The following is a 19,869-nucleotide window of genomic DNA, read 5'->3' on the forward strand; positions in this document are numbered from 1 at the left end:
ATTGGGAATATTATTGTAGAGTAATGTGGCATATCATTGGGATTCTAGTTACTGATTTCTTTGGTATTAGCACAGAAAACAGTAGTAAGAGGCATGAGGGGTGGGGAAGCATGTACATCATAGAGAAGAACCAAAATCAGTGAAGGTACTTCCCAAAGTAGAGTTCTTCTGCATTCTCCACATCCCCGGGAGGTCTCATGGGGCCCTCCTTGCACACAGGCTGGCCTGTGGGAGCGCTCTTGCTGCTTCCAGTGTGCAGCCCGGCCCTCAGATCCTGTGCAGAGGAAGACCACCTTGGAACCCAGAACTTGAGTTTGCATGCTCTCACGTCCTTGTACTCCTAAGTAGGTAACAACTGTGGAAAAGAGATTGCAAGTAGTGTTTCCCTCCCACTAAATTTTCAATTTCCTGTATGTATACGTACTTCTAAATAATGAATTTTTATTAAAGTGATCTATATACATAGCTTAATGGGACTGCAAGGATTGTAAGGAAAAATATTGGCTCTTGGCTCCATCCTTTTCCATTTCTTGGGGCATTTCAGTCTTGAGATTTTTCCTAGCACCTTGGTTTCAGATTTTTAAGTAATAGGCTTATTTATACTGCTTATTTATTAACTCACTATGTTTAGACATCTGACAGCTTCCTATTTGATAGATGAAGATTTCTGCCTTTTTTTCCTCATTCTCCTAGTGTTTTTTCATGAAATTGGCATTATTGCATTATAGTGACCATATTTCTATATTTACTCTCAAACTAGCTTACTGTGCTTCCATTTCCATTCTCAACATTTTGTCTTGGTTTTATGTTTACATCACTAATTCTTCCAAAACAGTCCTAGTATCTATTTTGACATGGTCAAAGCTCAACAGTATACTTGTTTCAGTCGAAGCTCATTTCTCTCTTACGCATGTATACAGCTGTCCTCTGAGACGTCATCATCCTGGGGTTTGTTTTCCTCTCTTTAGGGTTGGAATCTGTGTTTCCTGGACACTGTGTCTTTGTTATTAGATTAAATAATGGAACATTTCCTTCAGTAACTCCGGGAATGGGTGCATGGGAGGTCAATTACTTTGAGAGTACTACGTGTCTGAAAGGTAGTATGGCTTAGTATATACAATTTTAGGTAGATAATGAAGAATTTCAAAGGCGTTCTATTCTGATTAAAGTGTGAGGAGCCATTTTTATTTCTGATTTTTTTTTTCTTTTTTTGTTAGAGGCTCTTGAGTGTTCTAAAATTGTGTGATACAGTGCTTTGGTGGCCCCTGGCAATTTGGAAAGTGTAAGTTCTTGACCCTGCCCTGCACTGCACATACCCCCCAGCCAAAAAACCCCAACTGAACACACACACACGCACCCATTTTCTTTGTGCCCAAACCCCATAACCTGAGCTGCTGGATTGAGCCTCTGACCTTATTTTTCATTCACTTATTTTTCTTTCTGGGGATTCCTGTAACACAGTTTTCCAATGCTCATGAGATGACCTGCCCATGTTTAGCTCCATCCTTCACTTGCCTCCAGCTCCTGAGGCGGCCTGGTTCTGTGGGTCGTCTCATCAGTGATCATCTGAAGGCCTGCAAAGGCAGGCTAACAACCACAGTCTCTTCCATGGTCAATACATTTGTTGAAATCTTGTTCAGTATTGTTTCTTCCAATTTTTTTTCTTGTGGTTTTGTAATTTTTATTCCTATTCTGCCTTTTTACTGGGGTTTTAGGAGGAAGAAGAGATAAATGTGTTGATCTGCATATTGTTTATAGATGGGTACATTTTCATGAATTTTATGGATGGTTGCTCAACAAGGATTCCTGGGGACTCAATGAATGTATACAAATGCTTGAGTTTTCTTGAAAGCAGTAAAACTTTCAAGTGTATGATAGACCGTTGATTCCTTGATTCTTTGTTAATCTTGCTGGTTAAAAGGAATTTAAAATGTTCCCTGCCTACGAAGTTCTTTACTTTGAGGCTCAAGCATAAATTTTGGAACAACCAGCATTCCATGATTCAAGTCTTGGATGGCATTTATTGAATTTCTTGGGAGTTGTTATCTAGATAGAGTAAAATACAGTATTTGAAATAAAAATCAAGAAATACTTGAAAATGCCCCTAGGTGAGAATACCTATTTTCTTCTTGTGACTCTCAACTCTTCTTGATGTGGGCTTTCAGGTATGTAATAGATAAAATGAGGTATGTCCTCTTGCTTTGCTCTTACGTGGTTCTCCAGAATTGGAGACAATTGGTCATAAGCCATAAAAACTCTGAACCCCTTCACTGGTTTAAAAATTCAGGGGCGCCTGGGCGGCTCAGTCGGTTAAACGTCTGCCTCTGGCTCAGGTCATGGTCCCAAGGTCCTGGGATCAAGCCCCAGATTGGACTGGCTGCTCAGTGGGGAGCCTGCCTCTCACTCTCCCTCTCTGCCCATGCTCCCTCTCACTACCTCTGTCTCAAAATCTTTTTAAAAATACGGTTTTATTCAGATTTTCAGGAATTGTTTAGGCTCCATCTTTCTCAACCCTAGGGATTGATACTTAACAGGGTTGTAAGGTTATAGGAGAGAGAAAAACAGTAAATGCTCAAAATGAGGCTATTCTATTATTTCTTCAAAGGTTTGATGGTTTAGGACAGATCAGGTAGTCAGGAGGTTATTTCAAAAACAGGCTAATTAACAGCAAACAAACATTTTCATTTTTCAAGGAATCTGGCTTCTTAATGTATAATATACCTCTGAGAAGACAGTCACTGGTTACATTGTCTTCCTCCACGAATTGGGCCACTGGTGCACATGGAGCCTAAGAAAATGACCTTACTTTCCCCTGAAAGCAGGGTCAGGTCCATACTGAATATAAACGTAAAAGAAGTCCTGGGAAGCAAACGTTTTCTCATTGACGTACAAAATGTTTCAAGGAGAGGGGATGAGAAAGGACTGCGCGTCGGTTGGCCAGCCCTCAGCGTCCTGCTGGGGTAGTTTAGTCCCTGCGGCTTGCAAATGGGGCTCCCCGGGGTGGCAGGTCTCACTGTAGTTGCTGTTGTGTACAGCAGGGGGCAGAAGCTCCTTGGCTTGTGTGCGAGTGAACCACACAAGAGAGAGCGTGACACTCCCGAGAGAGGAGGGTGCCTAAAAACTCCCAGAATACAGGGCCTTAGAGCAGAAAGGGCAGTGGATGCGACCAAGTGCTTCCTGCCGTGGATCTGGAGCCATATGATCTCCCACTCACAGTCCTGTGTTGTAGCTCCTGGAAGCCCAAGGAGCTCCCTAAAGCGCGGTACTCCTAGTTACTATCACTGCCTTACTCTGTCCCTGCTGATGGCCGTCCTCTGGTTGGTCCGGAGTCCTGTGCAAGTTAGGTGTGCAAAGGGCAGCTCCGGCCGCTACTGGATGTTTATATATGGGACACCGTGGTCGAGGCGCTGCAAATGTGTCCACTTACACAGTCACAGCAGCCAAAGAAGGACATTAACTTCGGTCCAGTAAGAACCTCATCAGTTACCAGTTGAATCAAGGCATGGTGACTTTTTCTTTTTAAAGCATAGTTTCAGTAATATATTCACAAAAAACCCCAGACATTTTTAAAAAAGTGTTTGGGATCTTACGTTGCTTGGCTAAATTAACACTAAATATAGACCGACATCATGCTGGGGTTTCTGGGCGTCATAGGAGCACCTGTGCGCTGAGGGAAGGCAAAGAAAGAACCACAGACTGTAGAAGTTTTATTGCAATTGCTTCTGAATAGTTTTTTTTTTCTTTCTTTTTTTTCCTAGCAACCTAGCAGTCAAAGCTCACATTTTTGTAAGTAATTTGCATGCTATTACTCTGCCAACCCTGAATTATGATTCTTGAGGCTGGGGATGTTTATTGTTGCATGTGCTCTGTGCTTTTAACTTTTGCTAGAAATGATTTAGACTTGATTTAAAAAATTAATTCCTGAATGTGAAGAGGCACTGACTCTGAAATGGAATTAAAGAACAAATTACCATGACTCACTCAATAAAGCTTCCTATTAGCTTTGAATTAAGCCCTATTCTAACAATTCTCATCTTGTGGCAAGCAATACCGGTGTGTGATTTCTGATCTTTGATACTGAGCGCCTATGGGGAAAAAATAAAGAGCAAAGCAATTTTTCATAGACAACTATTTTGTCAGAATATTTATTTGTAGGGTGCGAAAGAGTTCTTAAATGATAAAAAGAATCAGCTGTGAGCGTTGATCTAAGCCGGAGGAAAATGAAATTACTTACGTGTTTCAGTGCAAGGTATCAGAAAGGGCTCCATTAGAAGGATACTGCTTTGGTCAATCTTCATGAGCACATTTGCACACCAGGGGTAGGGAGGAGGGCCGAGCTGGTGTGATGCAGAATTTAGTAACCGGCCCTGCTGATTGTTGCCCTTCTATGGAGGTGCCAAAGATAGCAATAACTGGATGCCAACAGCCGTGGGTTCTGGTTTTAGGGCCATGTGATGCTGTATCCACTTACAGAGTCATTGGTAATCCCTTGGTGGCCATGAACCACAGACACCCAACTCTGTTTTCTTTGCTAGTCCTTTATTTTCCATTTGCATGTTGTAGTTAATTTAAAAATACATGAAAACGGCATCTATTTATATTGTGACTTAACCCTGAAGAAGAAATTTACTTTCAGGGCACTTCATAGCTTACTCTGAGTTGCTGCCTTGGTGCTTTTGCATTTGCTGTTGCACTCAGTCACCCCTGCAGTCAGTAGCAAGGCTAATAATTTGGAGATTTAATTAGTGGCACTGCTCTTAGGTTAGCTTTGGCGGCTATGATTTTCTAGTTGGTCCTCCACTTGGTAAACGTCAATTAAGCTTCAGTATGAGATCTGAGCAATAGGAATTCCATTCCTAAAGGGGAAGCTAAGGCTCAAGGACATTAAGTCAGAGATCCAAAAATGAACCATGCATCAGTCCCCAAGCCAAAAATAGAAGCCATGGCTGGAATGATGATTTTATGATGTGACACAACCTTTATTCCTTATCAAATATTAGTATTTGGGATAGTAAAGTGTAAGAGATGAGAAAATGCAAAACATTTTAAAATCTGTGACCATGCCTCAGTCATTACGGTTTTATCCATGAGAGGATTTGATTGATCTCTAAACCTCCTTTATTTTATATGCTGCTGCTGCTTTTTAAAAAACAATCGCTTCATGTCATTCCCTTAGGAATGCTTCATGAAGTATATTTGGAATTCAGTAATATCAATATCTAAGTTGCTTTAGCAGTAGGTAATCTAAAATACCCAGAGAATTATGTGTTTTTGTTAATTAAAATTTCAGGAAAACTGAAACACCTTGTTTAGTTTTTAACTTTGATTGAGGAAAAGTTTAATTAGTCCGTGACATTTTTAAAAAGATTTATTTATTAATTTTAGAAGGAGAGAGAGAGAGAGCACGTGTGGTGGGAGGGGCAGAGGGAGAGGGAGAGAATCCCAAGCAGACTCTGCTGAGCGTGGAGCAGGATGTGGGGCTTGATCCCCAACCCTGGGATCAAGAGGCAGCCGCTCCACTGACTGAGCCTCCCGGGCACCAAGTCCATTTGGAACTCACTGTTTTTCTTAGGGCTTCAGGAGCCTATTTTTTTTCACAAGTACTGATGGTTCTCAGGTATCACTGGGAAATTCCTGGTTTTTAATATTTTAGAACACAGTTTAATCCATTTAGTAAATGGCTGATTCTTTTTTCAGATCTACAGATGTTCACATCTTTTTTTTTTTCTTTCTGAATTTGGTTTCTCCTATTTTTCTTCATTCTGTAACTGCTATGAGAGGAAAATTCTAAAATGTTTACGGGAAGTAGTGTGTTGCTTCTTATCAGCAGGCACAAAGTTTATTGACTTTCCAGAGCCTGGGTAGACATCACATGAGGATTTTTACACTCAGTTGCATTTCTATTAGTGGATTTCTTTTTTTTTTTTTCTTTAAGATTTTATTTATTTGACAGACAGCCAGCAAGAGAGGGAACACAAGCAGGGGGAGTGGGAGAGGAAGAAGCAGTCTCCCAGCGGAGGAGCCCGATGTGGGGCTCGATCCCAGAATGCGGGGATCATGCCCTGAGCCGAAGGCAGATGCTTAATGACTGCGCTACCCAGGCGCCCCTCTATTAGTGGATTTCTTGTTAGCTGCCTCAAATTCCTTTGAAAATAGCAAGCTTCAACTCTTGAATAAAATATTTGAGTTGCTCGCACTTACCTAAATCACTGGCTTACCCATGTGACACTGGGCATTTGGAGAAGAGGATTGGTGCCGACCCTCAGGAGTTTTCAGTCAGTTGGGAAAGTCAAAGATGTGAGCAATACATGCCGTAAAATAGTGTACGTGTTCTGGTGGAAGAATGTACTGCATCCAGCAAGAGCACAAAGGAAAGGCAGGTTGATTCTTAGAGGAGGTGAGGTTTGAGCTGAGGCTTGAAAGAGGGTCAGGCAGGGATGTGGGGAAGAAAGGGACAACGCAGTGAACTCTGAAGCAAGAGCCCTGCTCCCAGCTCTGCAGCTAACTAAACATGTGATCTCGGCCATTCACCAGCTCAGCTTGGATTTCCTGACTTAGAGGAAGGATGGGGACCAGACTAGAGCATGTCTACAATCCCTTTCAGATCAAAAAGCCCTGTATCACTGTTAGACTCATTTTATGAAAAGAGAGAACTGTGAAAGAGACGGCTTTGATAGTAATTTGAGTTTGTCTTCCTAGAGCCCTTTATTTCATGTAATTAAAAGGCCTCAAGTTCTCTGTTGTGCTGGACAGACATCTTAAAATAGACCTTTTTAATCCATTCAGGCTTTTCAGGGTTGCTTGAAGTTGCGCCATCGTTAGAAAATATTACCTTAAATGTAAGCCTCACTTTTAAACTTCTGTATTATATAAGAGACCTCGATCTAAGGAAACTCAGGGGGAAGAGACCTCTGATGTCCCACAGTCTAGCCTTTAACTCGCCGTATGGTTCCTGTCTGTGGCACCTAAGCTTGTGAAGATTTTTTTCTTGAGGACTCCCAGCCAGCATCTGATGGCTGAAGGATACATTTAAGGTAGAGACTCATATGCCATATTGAGGGAGAATATAAAAATTGCAATTTTGTGTAGCTGGTTGAGTGTCTGACTCTTGCTTTCAGCTCAGGTCATGAACTCAGGGTTGTGGGATTGAGCCCTGCATCCTGCTCCGAGCTCAGTGTGGCGTCTGCTGGAGAGTCTCTCTCTCCCTCTGCCCCAACCCCTACTCTCAATAAATAAAATCTTTAAAAGAAAATTGCAGTNATCCTGCTCCGAGCTCAGTGTGGCGTCTGCTGGAGAGTCTCTCTCTCCCTCTGCCCCAACCCCTACTCTCAAAAAATAAATAAAATCTTTAAAAGAAAATTGCAGTTTTTTTTTTTTTTTTTAAAGATTTTATTTATTTATTCGACAGAGATAGAGACAGCCAGCGAGAGAGGGAACACAAGCAGGGGGAGTGGGAGAGGAAGAAGCAGGCTCATAGCAGAGGAGCCTGATGTGGGGCTCGATCCCAGAACGCTGGGATCACGCCCTGAGCCGAAGGCAGACGCTTTAACCGCTGTGCCACCCAGGCGCCCCTGCAGTTTTGTTTTAAAGCCTCCCACAATTAGGATGGTTCACAGTAATATTCTCTTCCCCCGTCAGAATCTTTGGGCCACAGGTTGACTAGCTTAGTTTTATCTTTCTATATGTTTATACAAACTTTTCTTGGGCAAAGTATTCGAGGCATGTCACCAGAATATAAACAATGTAATAAAAGAAAAAAATATTTTAAAATAAATTACAAAATAAAAAGCAGGCCCAGGGAAAATAGCGAGAGCTGAGAAATCAGAGGAAGAGGAGGGAGGATATTCAGACAAACAAGGTACAAAGGGCTCACATTCGGCCACAGCCTTGAGTCTGAGCTTCCTGGCAAGCCAAGCAAAAAGAAGAGGTATGAAGTTGTCCCCACAAGGCAGTATTTCCTTCTGGACAAGCACAGTTCTCCTAGACCTGCAGCTGGAGGTGACGTATGTGGGGGGTCTTTATGTGCCTGTGGCCCGTGGGGCTCGCGGGCCCAGCCTTCTGCTTCAGCTCGCTGTTTTCTTCCAGGAAGGATGAACCATTCCCAGGACAGCGGCTCTCGAGGCATGCCTGAAGACAGAAAACTTTATATTGTGGACTCCATAAATGACTTAAACAAGCTAAACCTCTGTCCTGCCGGATCACAGCACCTGTTCCGTACGTGCGCCCTCCCAGGCTTGTGGCCCTTCCTGGCTTCTAGACCACCTACAAATAGCAAATGCTAACCTGGACCTGGGGGTGTGGTCGGGGGGACAGGGTGGGCACTGGGGACAGCTCAGCCCTGGAAGTGCTATTTATTATTAGGCAATTTTTGTTTCTGTTCTCTTAATACTTGACAGGCGTAGGGGCTTTCTTGGCTCCTAAGCAAGATTTGGAATCTGTCTTCAGGAGTTCTGAGGTGTTCCTGGGGAGTGCCTCTCCCTGGAAAGGGGTGGAGGCTGCAGGACTGGTCTTCCCAGAGGCTTGCTCCTCCCTCTTGGCGGCTGTGTACCTCAGGGACCCCAGCCAGGTCACCGGTGGGGCCCACTTTCCTAGAGAGCTCTGACTTCGTAGCAGATTCCTGGAAAATGGTCCACACATTCCTCCAGCTTCTAAAAAGTCATTAGAATTCTGTCGGGCAAAGAAGTCAACTTCATTTTCTACTTACAAATGGCCCCAATTAAAGGGTTAAAAAAGGAGGGGGAAAAGCAAAACAAAAATCTGCTGAATACTAAATGTGTACTTTGTTCCCTAAATATTGTAAACGAGCTCGATCCGATCATTCTGAGCCCCATCTTTCCAGCTTGAACTCTGCCCTTCAAACACAGGCATTCATTTTCCACTGGCCGTTTGTTCCATTCCCGTTCTAAACTCAGACCGTCCCAAATTTGTATCTAGTATTCCCCTTCTAAATCCTTCCTGAAGTCTTGCTTTTTCCTTCATTTTAATGCGTTTGGGTTTGCACCCGCTCTTATTGCCGTCCGTCTCAATAGAAACAGGTGTTTGGGTGCCAGCTGATGCCATCGCTTTGACTAGGAAGCAAAAGTTGTTGCAGGGCGGCGTAGCCCAGGACACAAGCCACCCACCCAGCTACAGTAAAGCAGCACAGTGTGTGGGACTGATGCCAAGTAGGCGAGAATACAGAAAGGAAGTCATTAGTCTCCGTTACCCCAAGTTTCTCTATTTTTTTAAAAAGATTTTATTTATTTATTTGACAGAGAGATAGCCAGCGAGAGAGGGAACACAAGCAGGGGGAGTGGGAGAGGAAGAAGCAGGGTCCCAGTGGAGAAGCCTGATGTGGGGCTCGATCCCAGAATGCTGGGGTCACGCCCTGAGCCGAAGGCAGATGCTTAACAACTGTGCCACCCAGGCGCCCCAAGTTTCTCTATTTCTTACTGAATGTAGTTTGGGTGCACACAAGCCTTGCAAAACCATGGCCACGTGCAGACACTTCATGCTCTGGCTGAGCACGGTTGCAGTCCCAATTTAACTGCAGCGCATTTAAAAGAACCTTGTTTCCAGAGCAGGTCCATCCCAAAGACTGCTTCTAAGAAACCAAACTACATCGGCGCTATTTTTCTGTTTAAATGGATGTGGGCTTAACTGACCACTCCTATGGTGCAAGGAGTTTCCTGGGAGACATCCCAGAGTATTCAGCCTTCTACTCAGAAGAGGTGTCCCAGCCAGCTCTTTTACTCTGGGGTCACGTTGGGGGAAAGGGTGTTAGAGCCTCCATCCCTCTGAACCCTTAAAGTAAGCAGCCTCCCCCACCCACCCAAAGAAAAGCCCAGGTCCTGCTCTTTCAGTGGTAACACCATCTTCAAAGAACTTTCCAAGGACACTGCTTGTTTTTTGAATACCAATGTTGAAAAGGAAAAAAATTCACAAAGAGCACCAGCCCAAAGACATTCCTAAAACATAAGTCACTCTCCAGGGCAGATCACAGGGGAAATGGGCGTATCCCTTACTCATACCTCTAATTGTGGGGGACTGTTAGTCTGCGGACGGACAAGCTGTCGGCTGAGGACTTTTCATCATCATTGTTTTTGTATCGTATCAGCCCTCCAGGAGAAAATCCCAGACGTTGGCACTAACTCAGGAAACGGAAGTCATAGTCTATTTTTTATGGGGCTGATAATTGTACTGATCGTCAGCTTGGCACTGGTTTCCTTCGTGATCTTTCTAATAGGTAAGTACCACCAACATGTTCTCATTATTGAAATCTCTTGTTTTGTGGCTGGTTGTTTAACTTTGTTCCGGCGAGGAGTCCGTGCTTTTTGGCACTCACAGCTACGCTGAAAGACAGACGGAAGGCCCATGCCCTGCCTGAGCCCTGCAGCTCTGGGAGGGTCACGGAAACACCGGCCCACACTGCCAACACTTCACAAACTCATACTGTGACTTTATCCTCTTACTTGGAAGCCCTAGCTGTCCAAAGGTAAGCGGCTTATGCTTGTTGATTCTAGGTTTTCTTGATGTGCTGCATAACCGCTCCGTTAATTCAGGTCTGTACCAGAGAGTCACGTTCAGGCTTCAAACTCCTTTCCGGGTTTTCACACATCCCAAGAATCAGCTGGAAGCGCTGAGGGCTCCTGCAGCTTCCCGGTGGCAGTGTTAGGAAGGTGATAAAGCCGCTTCTTTCCTGTTTGACACTTCCCCAGGCTATGTGAGCTGCCCTGCCTGCTCCTGGCCTGGGCCTGACCTCTCCCCTGGTGACCTGGGCTGCCCCACACAGCTCCTTGGCCAAGACACCCCCCAGACCTCAGTGCCTGGGAAGGGGCAGGGGTGCTGCCCCTTCCCCTCCAGCCCACCAGTTTTATCTCTCAGCTAATCCCTTTGGGCCATCATCGGGATTATTTCAGCTCCCTCCCAGCCTGGAGAGAAGAGTGGAAGGAGCCCAAGAGGGGGAGCCATCACTGACACCTTTTACCTGGGATCCACCACACTGTTTCTCCTGCCCTTTCCTACTTTGCAGGCCATGTAGCCTTCAAAAATCTAAGATGAGAAGTGGAGCCCATGTCATTGGAATGCCTTTAAATTCATTCAGGCTTGAATTGGGATAGACTGGTGATGGGTAGTAAGGAGGGCACAAATTGCATGGTGCACTGGGTGTTATACGCAACTAATGAAGCATCGAACTTTACATTGGAATCCGGGGATGTACTGTTTGGTGCCTAACATAATATAATAAAAAATCATTAAAAAAAATAAATTCAGGGGCGCCTGGGTGGCACAGCGGTTAAGCGTCTGCCTTTGGCTCAGGGCGTGATCCCGGCGTTCTGGGATCGAGCCCCACATCAGGCTCTTCTGCTATGAGCCTGCTTCTTCCTCTCCCACTCCCCCTGCTTGTGTTCCCTCTCTCGCTGGCTGTCTCTATCTCTGTCGAATGAATAAAAAAAAAAATTTAAAAAAATAAATTCATTCAGGATTAAAGGAGGTAGTGGTGGCGATGATGGGGGGAGANTCCCCCTGCTTGTGTTCCCTCTCTCGCCTGGCTGTCTCTATCTCTGTCGAATGAATAAAAAAAAAAAAATTTAAAAAAATAAATTCATTCAGGATTAAAGGAGGTAGTGGTGGCGATGATGGGGGGAGGCAGGTGGGCAGAGGGCATAACTCTTTTAGAGCTTCCGACCCCTTTTCTTCCCCAAACTCCCTCCTTCCAGGCAAAAGTTCTTTATACAGCCTGGGGGTTGGGCGGGTGGGGAGGCAGGATGTTTGATTGCTTCTCTCTCACCCAGCCCTTGCCTTCCTGTGCTTAGAGCTGCAAGGACAACTCGACAACTCTCATTACAATAATGGTGACCTTGTATCTGATCGACACTGGGATATGGGTTGTTCCTGAACCTTCGGTCGGAAAGAGCCCATGGATTACTCTTCTGAAATGTTACACCAACCACAGTGAATACTCCACATACCCTTCTGCCACACGCATCTGGGACAATGACTGAGTTAAACTCCTAGGAAATGTTGGGTATGCCCACAGACAGGAGAACCACCCAAAAGAACTCCTCTCTTCTGTGGGATGATAGGTAGGAAGATTAGGGGTCATGATAAGGAATGCTGTCTGTTGGGCGCCCACTGTCGCAGGCACTGTGGGAAGGACTTGATGCCTGTCTGCCCACAACCTCGTAACAACTCTGTGGTATAGGATCGGCTACTATTCTGGCTTTACCGATGCTGACACCGAGGCTCGGATTAATTACCGTGCCTGAGGTCCACAGCCAGTAAGTGCCCAAAGACACTGCTGCCCGACCTCCAAGAGCAGCCGCTTTATCACCGTCATTATAAATATGGCTTAGTTTTTATTTGCTGCTGGTGTTTTATATTGAGGGCAAAGTCATATTAAGAAATGGAAAGAAGGCATGAGTTAAGAGTATCTTTTTTATTGGGCAGTTGCTTTGTGCCAGACACATAAATTATCTTAAATCTTTACCTCTTGATAGTATTTAATATTTCTATTTCATCAATGCAAGACTAAGGCCCAGAGTTTACCTCTCTATGTTTACCCTGCTAATCGGAGGCAGAACTGGGTTCAAACCCTCATCTGTCTGGCCCCAGAGCTCCCCTGCCCTCCATTGCCTACACTGAAGTAATAAAGTAAGGACTTCCTGTGGTTTTCAGACAAAACTTAACCTAAGACCAGAGATGGCACAGGCATCTGGAAATGAACTTGGCCTGTGCTCATCTTTAACAAGGAAATCTTTTTGCTCTCAGTAGGATTTAATGCAAATTTGTAGCCCGTTCACTGAAGTGAAAGAACCTGTATTCTTTATAACTCTGGTCTTTTTACATGAGAGAAGACTCCTTTTATGATGATCACTTTCTTATTAATCCATGGGGCCTTGGGATGTCTGGGTGGCTCGGTCAGTTAATCAGCTTTCCGCTCAGGTCATGATCTCCGGGTCCTGGGTTTGAGCCCGGCTTTCCGGGCTCCCCGCTCAGCAGGGTGTCTGCTTCTCCTTCTCCTCCCTGCTTGTGGTCTCTCTCCTTATCTGTTGCTATCTCTGTCTCTTTAGAGAGATAATAAATACCTTAGAAATAAATAAAAATAAAAAAATGAAAATCTTAGAAAAGTAATAATTAAAAAAACCCCATAGGGCCTTATGTTTTTGTCATAATCTCTGTCCTAAAAAGGAATAATAGACAGCAAGGGTAGATTACTATGGATGTGTCTGGTAGCAGTTTCTAGTGGCCAAGCAGTGTATTCCAAAGAATACTGGATGCATGGGATGTTATTAAGTGTTGCCTGAAGAAAAAAAGGATTCTATGGCCATATGCATTTGAGAATTGCTAAGTTAGATAATGCTCAAAGTGTTTTGTTTTTTTTTTTACTTCCTGTGAGTTTTCAAGAGGCAAGTCAGTATATAATTTTTCTGTAATTTTTTTACGCTTGCAACTCTGTCAAATTTGGAATCAGTGTATCGTGAAATACACTTACGCTACCATGGCTGCTGCTTCCTTCTCTGTTTGACTAATGTTCTAGGAGGTTCCCAAGAGGGGAAAGGATCTCATGTGTTAGGAATTTATTTCAGTTTCACATTTTTCCCCAGAAGCAAGTGGTATTTCTGCCTTGCTCTGCAGCAAATCTCAATTAAGTTCTTTCCTTCATGTCTTGGACCATAATACATCCAGCATAATTTTTCAAACATGGGGAAAAAGCAGCTTCTGAGCAACAATTTGCCCCAAGCCTGGAAAGGGAAGCGCTAATGTCTAGTTTTCCTTCCTGCATTAGTTTATCCACTAAGCCTGGTGATATGTTACCAACATCATTAGTTCCTGAAAGATACCTTGGAAAAAACTTGCCTAAAATGGAAATCAAGAAGCTTAAATATTAAATGTGGATTTTGTGCTGCATTTCCTGGAAATTTTAACTCTGATCAGCAGCCCTCAGGGTGTTCCATTCCATAGCTGCCTTTATTGCCAGGAGTTCTATTTTGAAAATATTGTCTCTGTTCTTAGGGTGGTCTGAGGGGAATTTATGAGCTGGTATCCACAACCAGCAGAGCTATGTCCAAAGAGGTTGAAACCCAGAAAACCTCATTCCCTGATGAGGAACCAAAAACCTTTTGAGAAGATGTCTCAGAAAAAGACAATGTGACAATCACATCTCTGACGTGCTCAGTCCCTTGTTGCTCATGGTGATGTTTCTCAGCCAAACTCTGTGGAGAGCTTCCCAAGGTAGTCTAGGCTGCCTCAATAAATTGTAGAAATAATCCGCTTGGTAGATAACTTCAGTCTTTAGCAATTTCTCTACCGGGCTTCTGGGCTGCCTGGAATATTAGAGCAGGGGACTTGCCAAGGGGCCCTTTCAGCACTTAGCTAAGCACCAACACAAGGTACTAATGAGTCCCGATGGAACAGCCTGGAAACCAATATAACACAGTCTGTTTTCTGTTTTGAAGTTCAAACTGGAAACAAGATGGACGACATGTCAAGAAGACTAACAGCTGAGGGAAAGGACATAGACGATCTTAAGAAAATCAACAGCATGATTGTAAAGCGACTCAATCAGCTGGATGCCAAACAAAACTAAAGAAAGAGCACTGTCCAGGCATGCGCATTTCTGCAGGAACAGAGTCTCTGGTTCCTGAGCCCAGGCCTGGGGCCGACTTCCTGCTGCAGGGACAGGAGCAGCTCAAGGCAAAGGGCTATGGGGGTAGCAGCCAGAAAAGGGCTCATTTTATGGCAGGGTCCTTCTGCTTCATTGGGGTTAAGGGCGGCTGACATGAAGGAGAACCAACAGTGAGCAAGAAAACTCGACTCCATACCTACACCTTCTCTTACAAAAGGAGCTGTGTCACCAGAATAAGTTCACTGTGCCCGTGAGGTTCACGGCACCTTATGCACCTTTATGAATTCCTGTGACAGCCTAACGAATTCAGTGAATTGTTTTCAAGGGAACCAGGTGATAACTCTTTTCAATAAAAGAAATCCTGCTCAGGTGATTAAACTTGGACTCTTATTTTTCCAGGGACACGGGGGTGGGCGAACTTCACAGCCAGGTGCCCTCGTATTTGTGAGTCGGATTGATACGTGTATGGTAGGGTGGGGGTCAAAAGATCAAGGCTAATTGATTCAACTAATGTTCATTGAGCTCTTACTTTGTACAAAGTGTCTGTCTACTTTAGAAGAGTTTACATTCAATTGGGGAGCAAAGGAAATAAGGGTTATATATAAATTATATAAGCTTTGTTGGATTCCTTTCTCATGAAAAGAAATCCATCAGTGTTCTGATTAATTTTGAAGAAATCTGCTAGGTTTGTGGTCTTTACTAAACTACAGTAGGAAATTGCATATTTGGAATATTGGAACCTGCCCCGTTTTAGCCCAAAAGGTACACAGTTCATGATAAAAGATATGGTGTGATACAAATGAGCTTAAAAAGCATATGAGTCTTAGAAAGTCTTCTATTTAATACAAATATATTGTGCAAGTTTATTGAAGAATGCATTGCGATTCTGTCATTTTGGGCTGATCAAAAACCTGTCATTAACTATTAAACACATACACACACGTTTACATTTTACAACACTGGTTGATGAAATAAACACCTATTTTTGCACTCAAAAGCATTTGTTCTGCATACTCACTTTCTTAAAATTGATAGATATCATATAGGATATTTTAATAATCTAGAATTTGGGTTTACTGTTAAATTCTTAATGAACTCTTGATGGGTTGTGGCAAAAGAATTTATCGGGAGGAAGAGAGACACAGGGCTCAATCCCAGGACCCTGAGATCATGACCTAAGCTGAAATCAACAGTTGGACACCCACTGACTGAGCCACCCAGGTGCCCCTTTTCTTTCTTTTTAAACAGCTTTCTTGAGTTCTCATTGACGTATAAACCTTGCAAATATTTAAGGTATACAACTTGATGTTTTGATACACGTATATATTGTAGAATAAGCACCACAGTTAAACTAATTAACATGCATCACCTCTGTAGTTACCATTTGTGTTTGGGGGATTTGGGGGTGAGACTATTTCAGATCTGTCCTCTTAACAAGTTTCGGGTATACGGTACAGTATTGTTAACTGGATATAAGGTCTTGAGAATGGATTCATCTTGCATCACCAAAATTTTGTATCCTTTGCCTACACAGCAGTCAAATATGGCAGTTGAGACCTGGGCGGAGGAACCCAACTTCCAGGTTTGGATCCTGCTGCCACTATTTATTGTGAGTTTTGGAAAATTAACTTCAGCAAAACTATAAAATCTATTTCTTAGTGTTGTTGGGAGGCTTAAAAGAGACGATAAAGCACTGAAAGCCATCAGGAACAAAGTACTAGTTGTTATTGTAATTATTGTTAAAAGTAGTAAGTATGGCATAGTGGAAATAACCCACTACGTTTAAACCTCTGCATTAAATCTTTGGGACTTAAAGCCAAAATATTTTTCTGCTGCAGTGTTTAAGACCATAGCATCCTGGTCTTATCTGGCCAAGGATGATAGGGTGACAGGCTTTGTAGCAGAAAATGTACTATGCTCTCAAAGGTGATCAATAAATGCAGGAGGGTTTTATTGTTTATCAAATAATCTAGTCTGAAGAACATCAGGATGCACATTTGCCTACCTGAGATGGAGTCAGGAATCTGTCTGTCCTGCACTAATAGCTTGACTACAAGCTTCAGTGGACGGAGGGAGCGAGCAAAGGAGGAGAAAAAGAAATAGAAGAGACATCTGACCTGAGACATGTCCTGATAGGAAAAGAAAAGAACTTTTGCATCATCCTTTGGACTCTGTGTTCACAAGGGGTCAGAGAGAGGTTTTTCTCTGGCAATGGCTCCGTTGTGACGGAAGGATTACACACACCTGTCGCCAGGTCCCAGCCCATGCACTTTGTGTTTCACTTTCCTCCAGCGGCTCAAAGAGTTCTGCCCTGGCAAAGGCCTGCAGGTGAGCCCAGCCCCGCCCTTCCCACGCTCCGCTGTCAACACCTGGAGGCTATTGAGGAGCGGCAACCTGGAACCAGNGCAAAGGCCTGCAGGTGAGCCCAGCCCCGCCCTTCCCACGCTCCGCTGTCAACACCTGGAGGCTATTGAGGCCCAGCTTCCCGGCATGGCGGCTGAGCTGTAATTTAGGGGACACACGTTACTTTTTTCTCCGGAAAAGACCAAGGCTCTCTGTCCAAGACACTGCCGGTGGATGCCAACCTCCAAAGCAAGGCTTTTGGGTAAGAACAAAGCAAACCTGGAGGGTTAAAAATAACACAAAAACAATTGCTTGTTTTACTAGTGACAGCCCGTGGAAAGGGGAAGAGTTCTGGTGTGCACGTCATGTCGTCATGTCGAGGAACTGAGGTGCCTTAGAAATACAGCCCAAAGCATTGTGTTCCAACTTATTGTTATTGCTTTGCAAGTAATTTCAGTGGAAACAAGATTTCTCTGAGTCAGGGTGTATAAAATAATTTTATGTCAGCTTCTTATAATGACCCCATTTAAATTCAGACGAGGATGAGGGAAAGCGAGATCGTCAGAAAAGACTGGTAACTTATCCCCTTTGTAAACGAGTTTGTGCAGAAGAAGCTGTGAAACAGAGAAAGGGCCATGAGCTATCTTTCCACAGAGTCAGGAAGTGTATTTTTTTAAAAAGAGGAAAAATGAAAATATTCTTATTGGAACCTGTGTGCCCCCTTATTCTTACTTGGTGAAGAGAAAAGCTTCTCAGTAAAAATTTTTGTGGAGAAAACATTACAGAAATATCATCCTACTGTTTGTGAAGGTGAAAAGGATTTTTAAAGACGTGATGAAACAGCAAGTCAGAACAAATGTAATTCTATGTAACGAGTGGGAAGTGAGGGTATCTGCCGCCCCCAGTGGTGTGGGCTGTGCTGGGCTTCCCCGCACCCACGCTGTGGAGGACCTAAGAGGAGGTGTGGTCCTTTTTCCAAATAGGCTTCTGATCTATGTCCTATGGTATGTTAGCAACAGATTATTTTCCCACCTGGGAAGATACGTGGGACATTACCTTTGGTTGGGGATGGAGGACATTTTGATAAGATGTAGATTTTATGAGAACTGATCAAATACATGGTAATACTTCCAGCACCTGATAATAATCTGTCTTAATGTCTTAGGAGAGGCCTTGATACTTACGATATTTTAAGACATTTTGTTCCTTGAAACAAAAGATTTGGTTAACACCCCCATATTCCTTGCTTTTAAAGTATGAATAGCCAGAGAAAACAGACGGAAGCGTTTAATGTGCTGTGTTGCTAAACGCCTGGCTCTGTGGTTTCTTTATAGAATTTTTTAAATCACAAGAACGTGTGAGGTTTCTTAAAAATGGATTAGATGATTCCTTCAGCCTGAAAAACAAAATTTATTGTTTTCAATTTGGTTCTACAGAACAAGTGAATTGTAATCACTGGAAATGAGGGTGGGGGGGAGAACGTTTGTGGAAATAAGACATGAGAAACCGGTGTTGACCTGTAGCTACAAACAGGAGATAGCAGTTCCCAGCGTGCTCATTGAGGGATCAGCTGGGAGGCTGAATCCCCCCACCCCCACCCCCAGAGCAGACCCTGCTCTCAGAGATTCCGAGCGAGCAGGCAGGGAGTGGGATTGGGAGCTCAGGGTTTTAAAAAAGCTGCTGTGATGGTTCTGGTGCTCCGTTTGGACCGGCGGCCGCGCAGATCATGGATTTGGGGTAAACTTGGGTTTGGATTCTGGTACTGTGCCTGAGTAAGAATGTAGCCTTGACCTCTCCTCGCTTCCTCAACTTCCCTGACTTTCAGGTTGTTGCTCGGTAACACGGGAGGGCGTGGCTTCTGGTGAGAATGGGGAATTTGGTAGAAAGTTCTTCAGGCTCTGTACCGTTTATAAGTCACTAATAAGTTGTACATTAAAAAGAGGGACCATCTGATCATTTGTGGGTATTATTTTTAAGCTCCAGGGAACATTCATGACATCTTGTCAAAGATCTATGAATGTTTTCAGAACAACACTTTCTACTTTCCATTTCCCTCCCTCCCACCACCTCTGCACCTTCTCAGCTGCACGTGGCTTAAGGTCCAGTTGGAGGGGTTACTTCACTTTTCTGAAGAGCCAGTCTGAGAGCAGATGTGAGTGAGAAGCCGGGAACCCTGAAAGGTAAGGGCCCAGAGGAGAAAGAAGCCAGACAAGTGGTGTGTTCCACTTCCTGCCCCAGGAGAGCAGAGAAGGATGATTATTCCTGAAGAAGCAGCTTTGTGATACCATGACCCGTGGGCTTACTGGAAATGTGCAATGCACAAACCTGACCGGGAAGTAGACTGTCCAGCATTTTGTCTTCTCACATACGTTGGAAAGTGGTATCTTTGACCTTGATCGAAAGACTACAAAGGATTCAGGTTTTAGATGTTTGTTTGAGGAAGGTAGCACTGTTCTGGGCACTGCCTAAGGGAGCGGCCTGGCTGCCCGTGAGAATGAGCTGCCCTTGCACCGTCCCCACTGGGTATGTCAGAATCCACCTTGACTTCATTTCGAATGAGAACCTTCTGTCTTCGACTTCTTCAGCTGAAGACATTTTATAGGTCCTTTGACAGACTACTGACGTTCCCTAGGGATTAAAAATATTGTTGAGGAATGGTCAGATGCCAGATGTCAGAATCAATTCCAAAATATTGAATAATTGAAACCAATGACAATCATGGCCAATGGAGGGAGTGAAATGATGAATTCAGTGCTCAGCACGGAGGAGCAAACACGAGCAGTAGAAATGAGCTGTGACTCTGTTTACACATGTAAGGCAGCTCTTCAAACTGCCAAGAGATGAAAGCCAGGCTTACATGTAGTTGGATTTTCCACCTTTGCAAGAGTTAATTGGGGCAACGCTTGCGTTGCCCCAGA

General features: G+C 43.9%; 1 protein-coding gene across 2 annotated transcripts; it reads left to right on the top strand.

Moving 5' to 3' along the window:
* Positions 1–15,577, top strand: LSMEM1 (leucine rich single-pass membrane protein 1). 2 transcript variants are annotated; one of them, XM_019795035.2, is made up of 6 exons: positions 1–344; positions 1,218–1,282; positions 3,759–3,786; positions 8,086–8,214; positions 10,097–10,225; positions 14,439–15,577. In XM_019795035.2, the coding sequence occupies exons 4-6, from the start codon at positions 8,091–8,093 to the stop codon at positions 14,567–14,569; spliced, it is 384 nt and encodes a 127-aa protein (XP_019650594.1). In that variant the 5' UTR covers positions 1–344; positions 1,218–1,282; positions 3,759–3,786; positions 8,086–8,090; the 3' UTR covers positions 14,570–15,577. The 2 variants fall into 2 exon arrangements, with proteins under 2 accessions (XP_019650594.1, XP_019650593.1); XM_019795034.2 differs by lacking the exon at positions 3,759–3,786.
* The last annotated feature ends 4,292 nt before the right edge of the window (positions 15,578–19,869 follow it).

Source organism: Ailuropoda melanoleuca, chromosome 1, assembly GCF_002007445.2.
Source record: "Ailuropoda melanoleuca isolate Jingjing chromosome 1, ASM200744v2, whole genome shotgun sequence".
Classification (NCBI taxonomy): Eukaryota; Metazoa; Chordata; class Mammalia; order Carnivora; family Ursidae; genus Ailuropoda; species Ailuropoda melanoleuca.

Coding starts and splice junctions, on each gene's coding strand:
- LSMEM1 (XM_019795035.2), top strand. CDS start 8,091: ATGAACCATTCCCAGGACAGCGGCTCTCGAGGCATGCCTGAAGACAGA. Junction 8,215..10,096: donor CGGATCACAGCACCTGTTCC/GTACGTGCGCCC, acceptor GTATCGTATCAG/CCCTCCAGGAGAAAATCCCA. Junction 10,226..14,438: donor CTTCGTGATCTTTCTAATAG/GTAAGTACCACC, acceptor TCTGTTTTGAAG/TTCAAACTGGAAACAAGATG.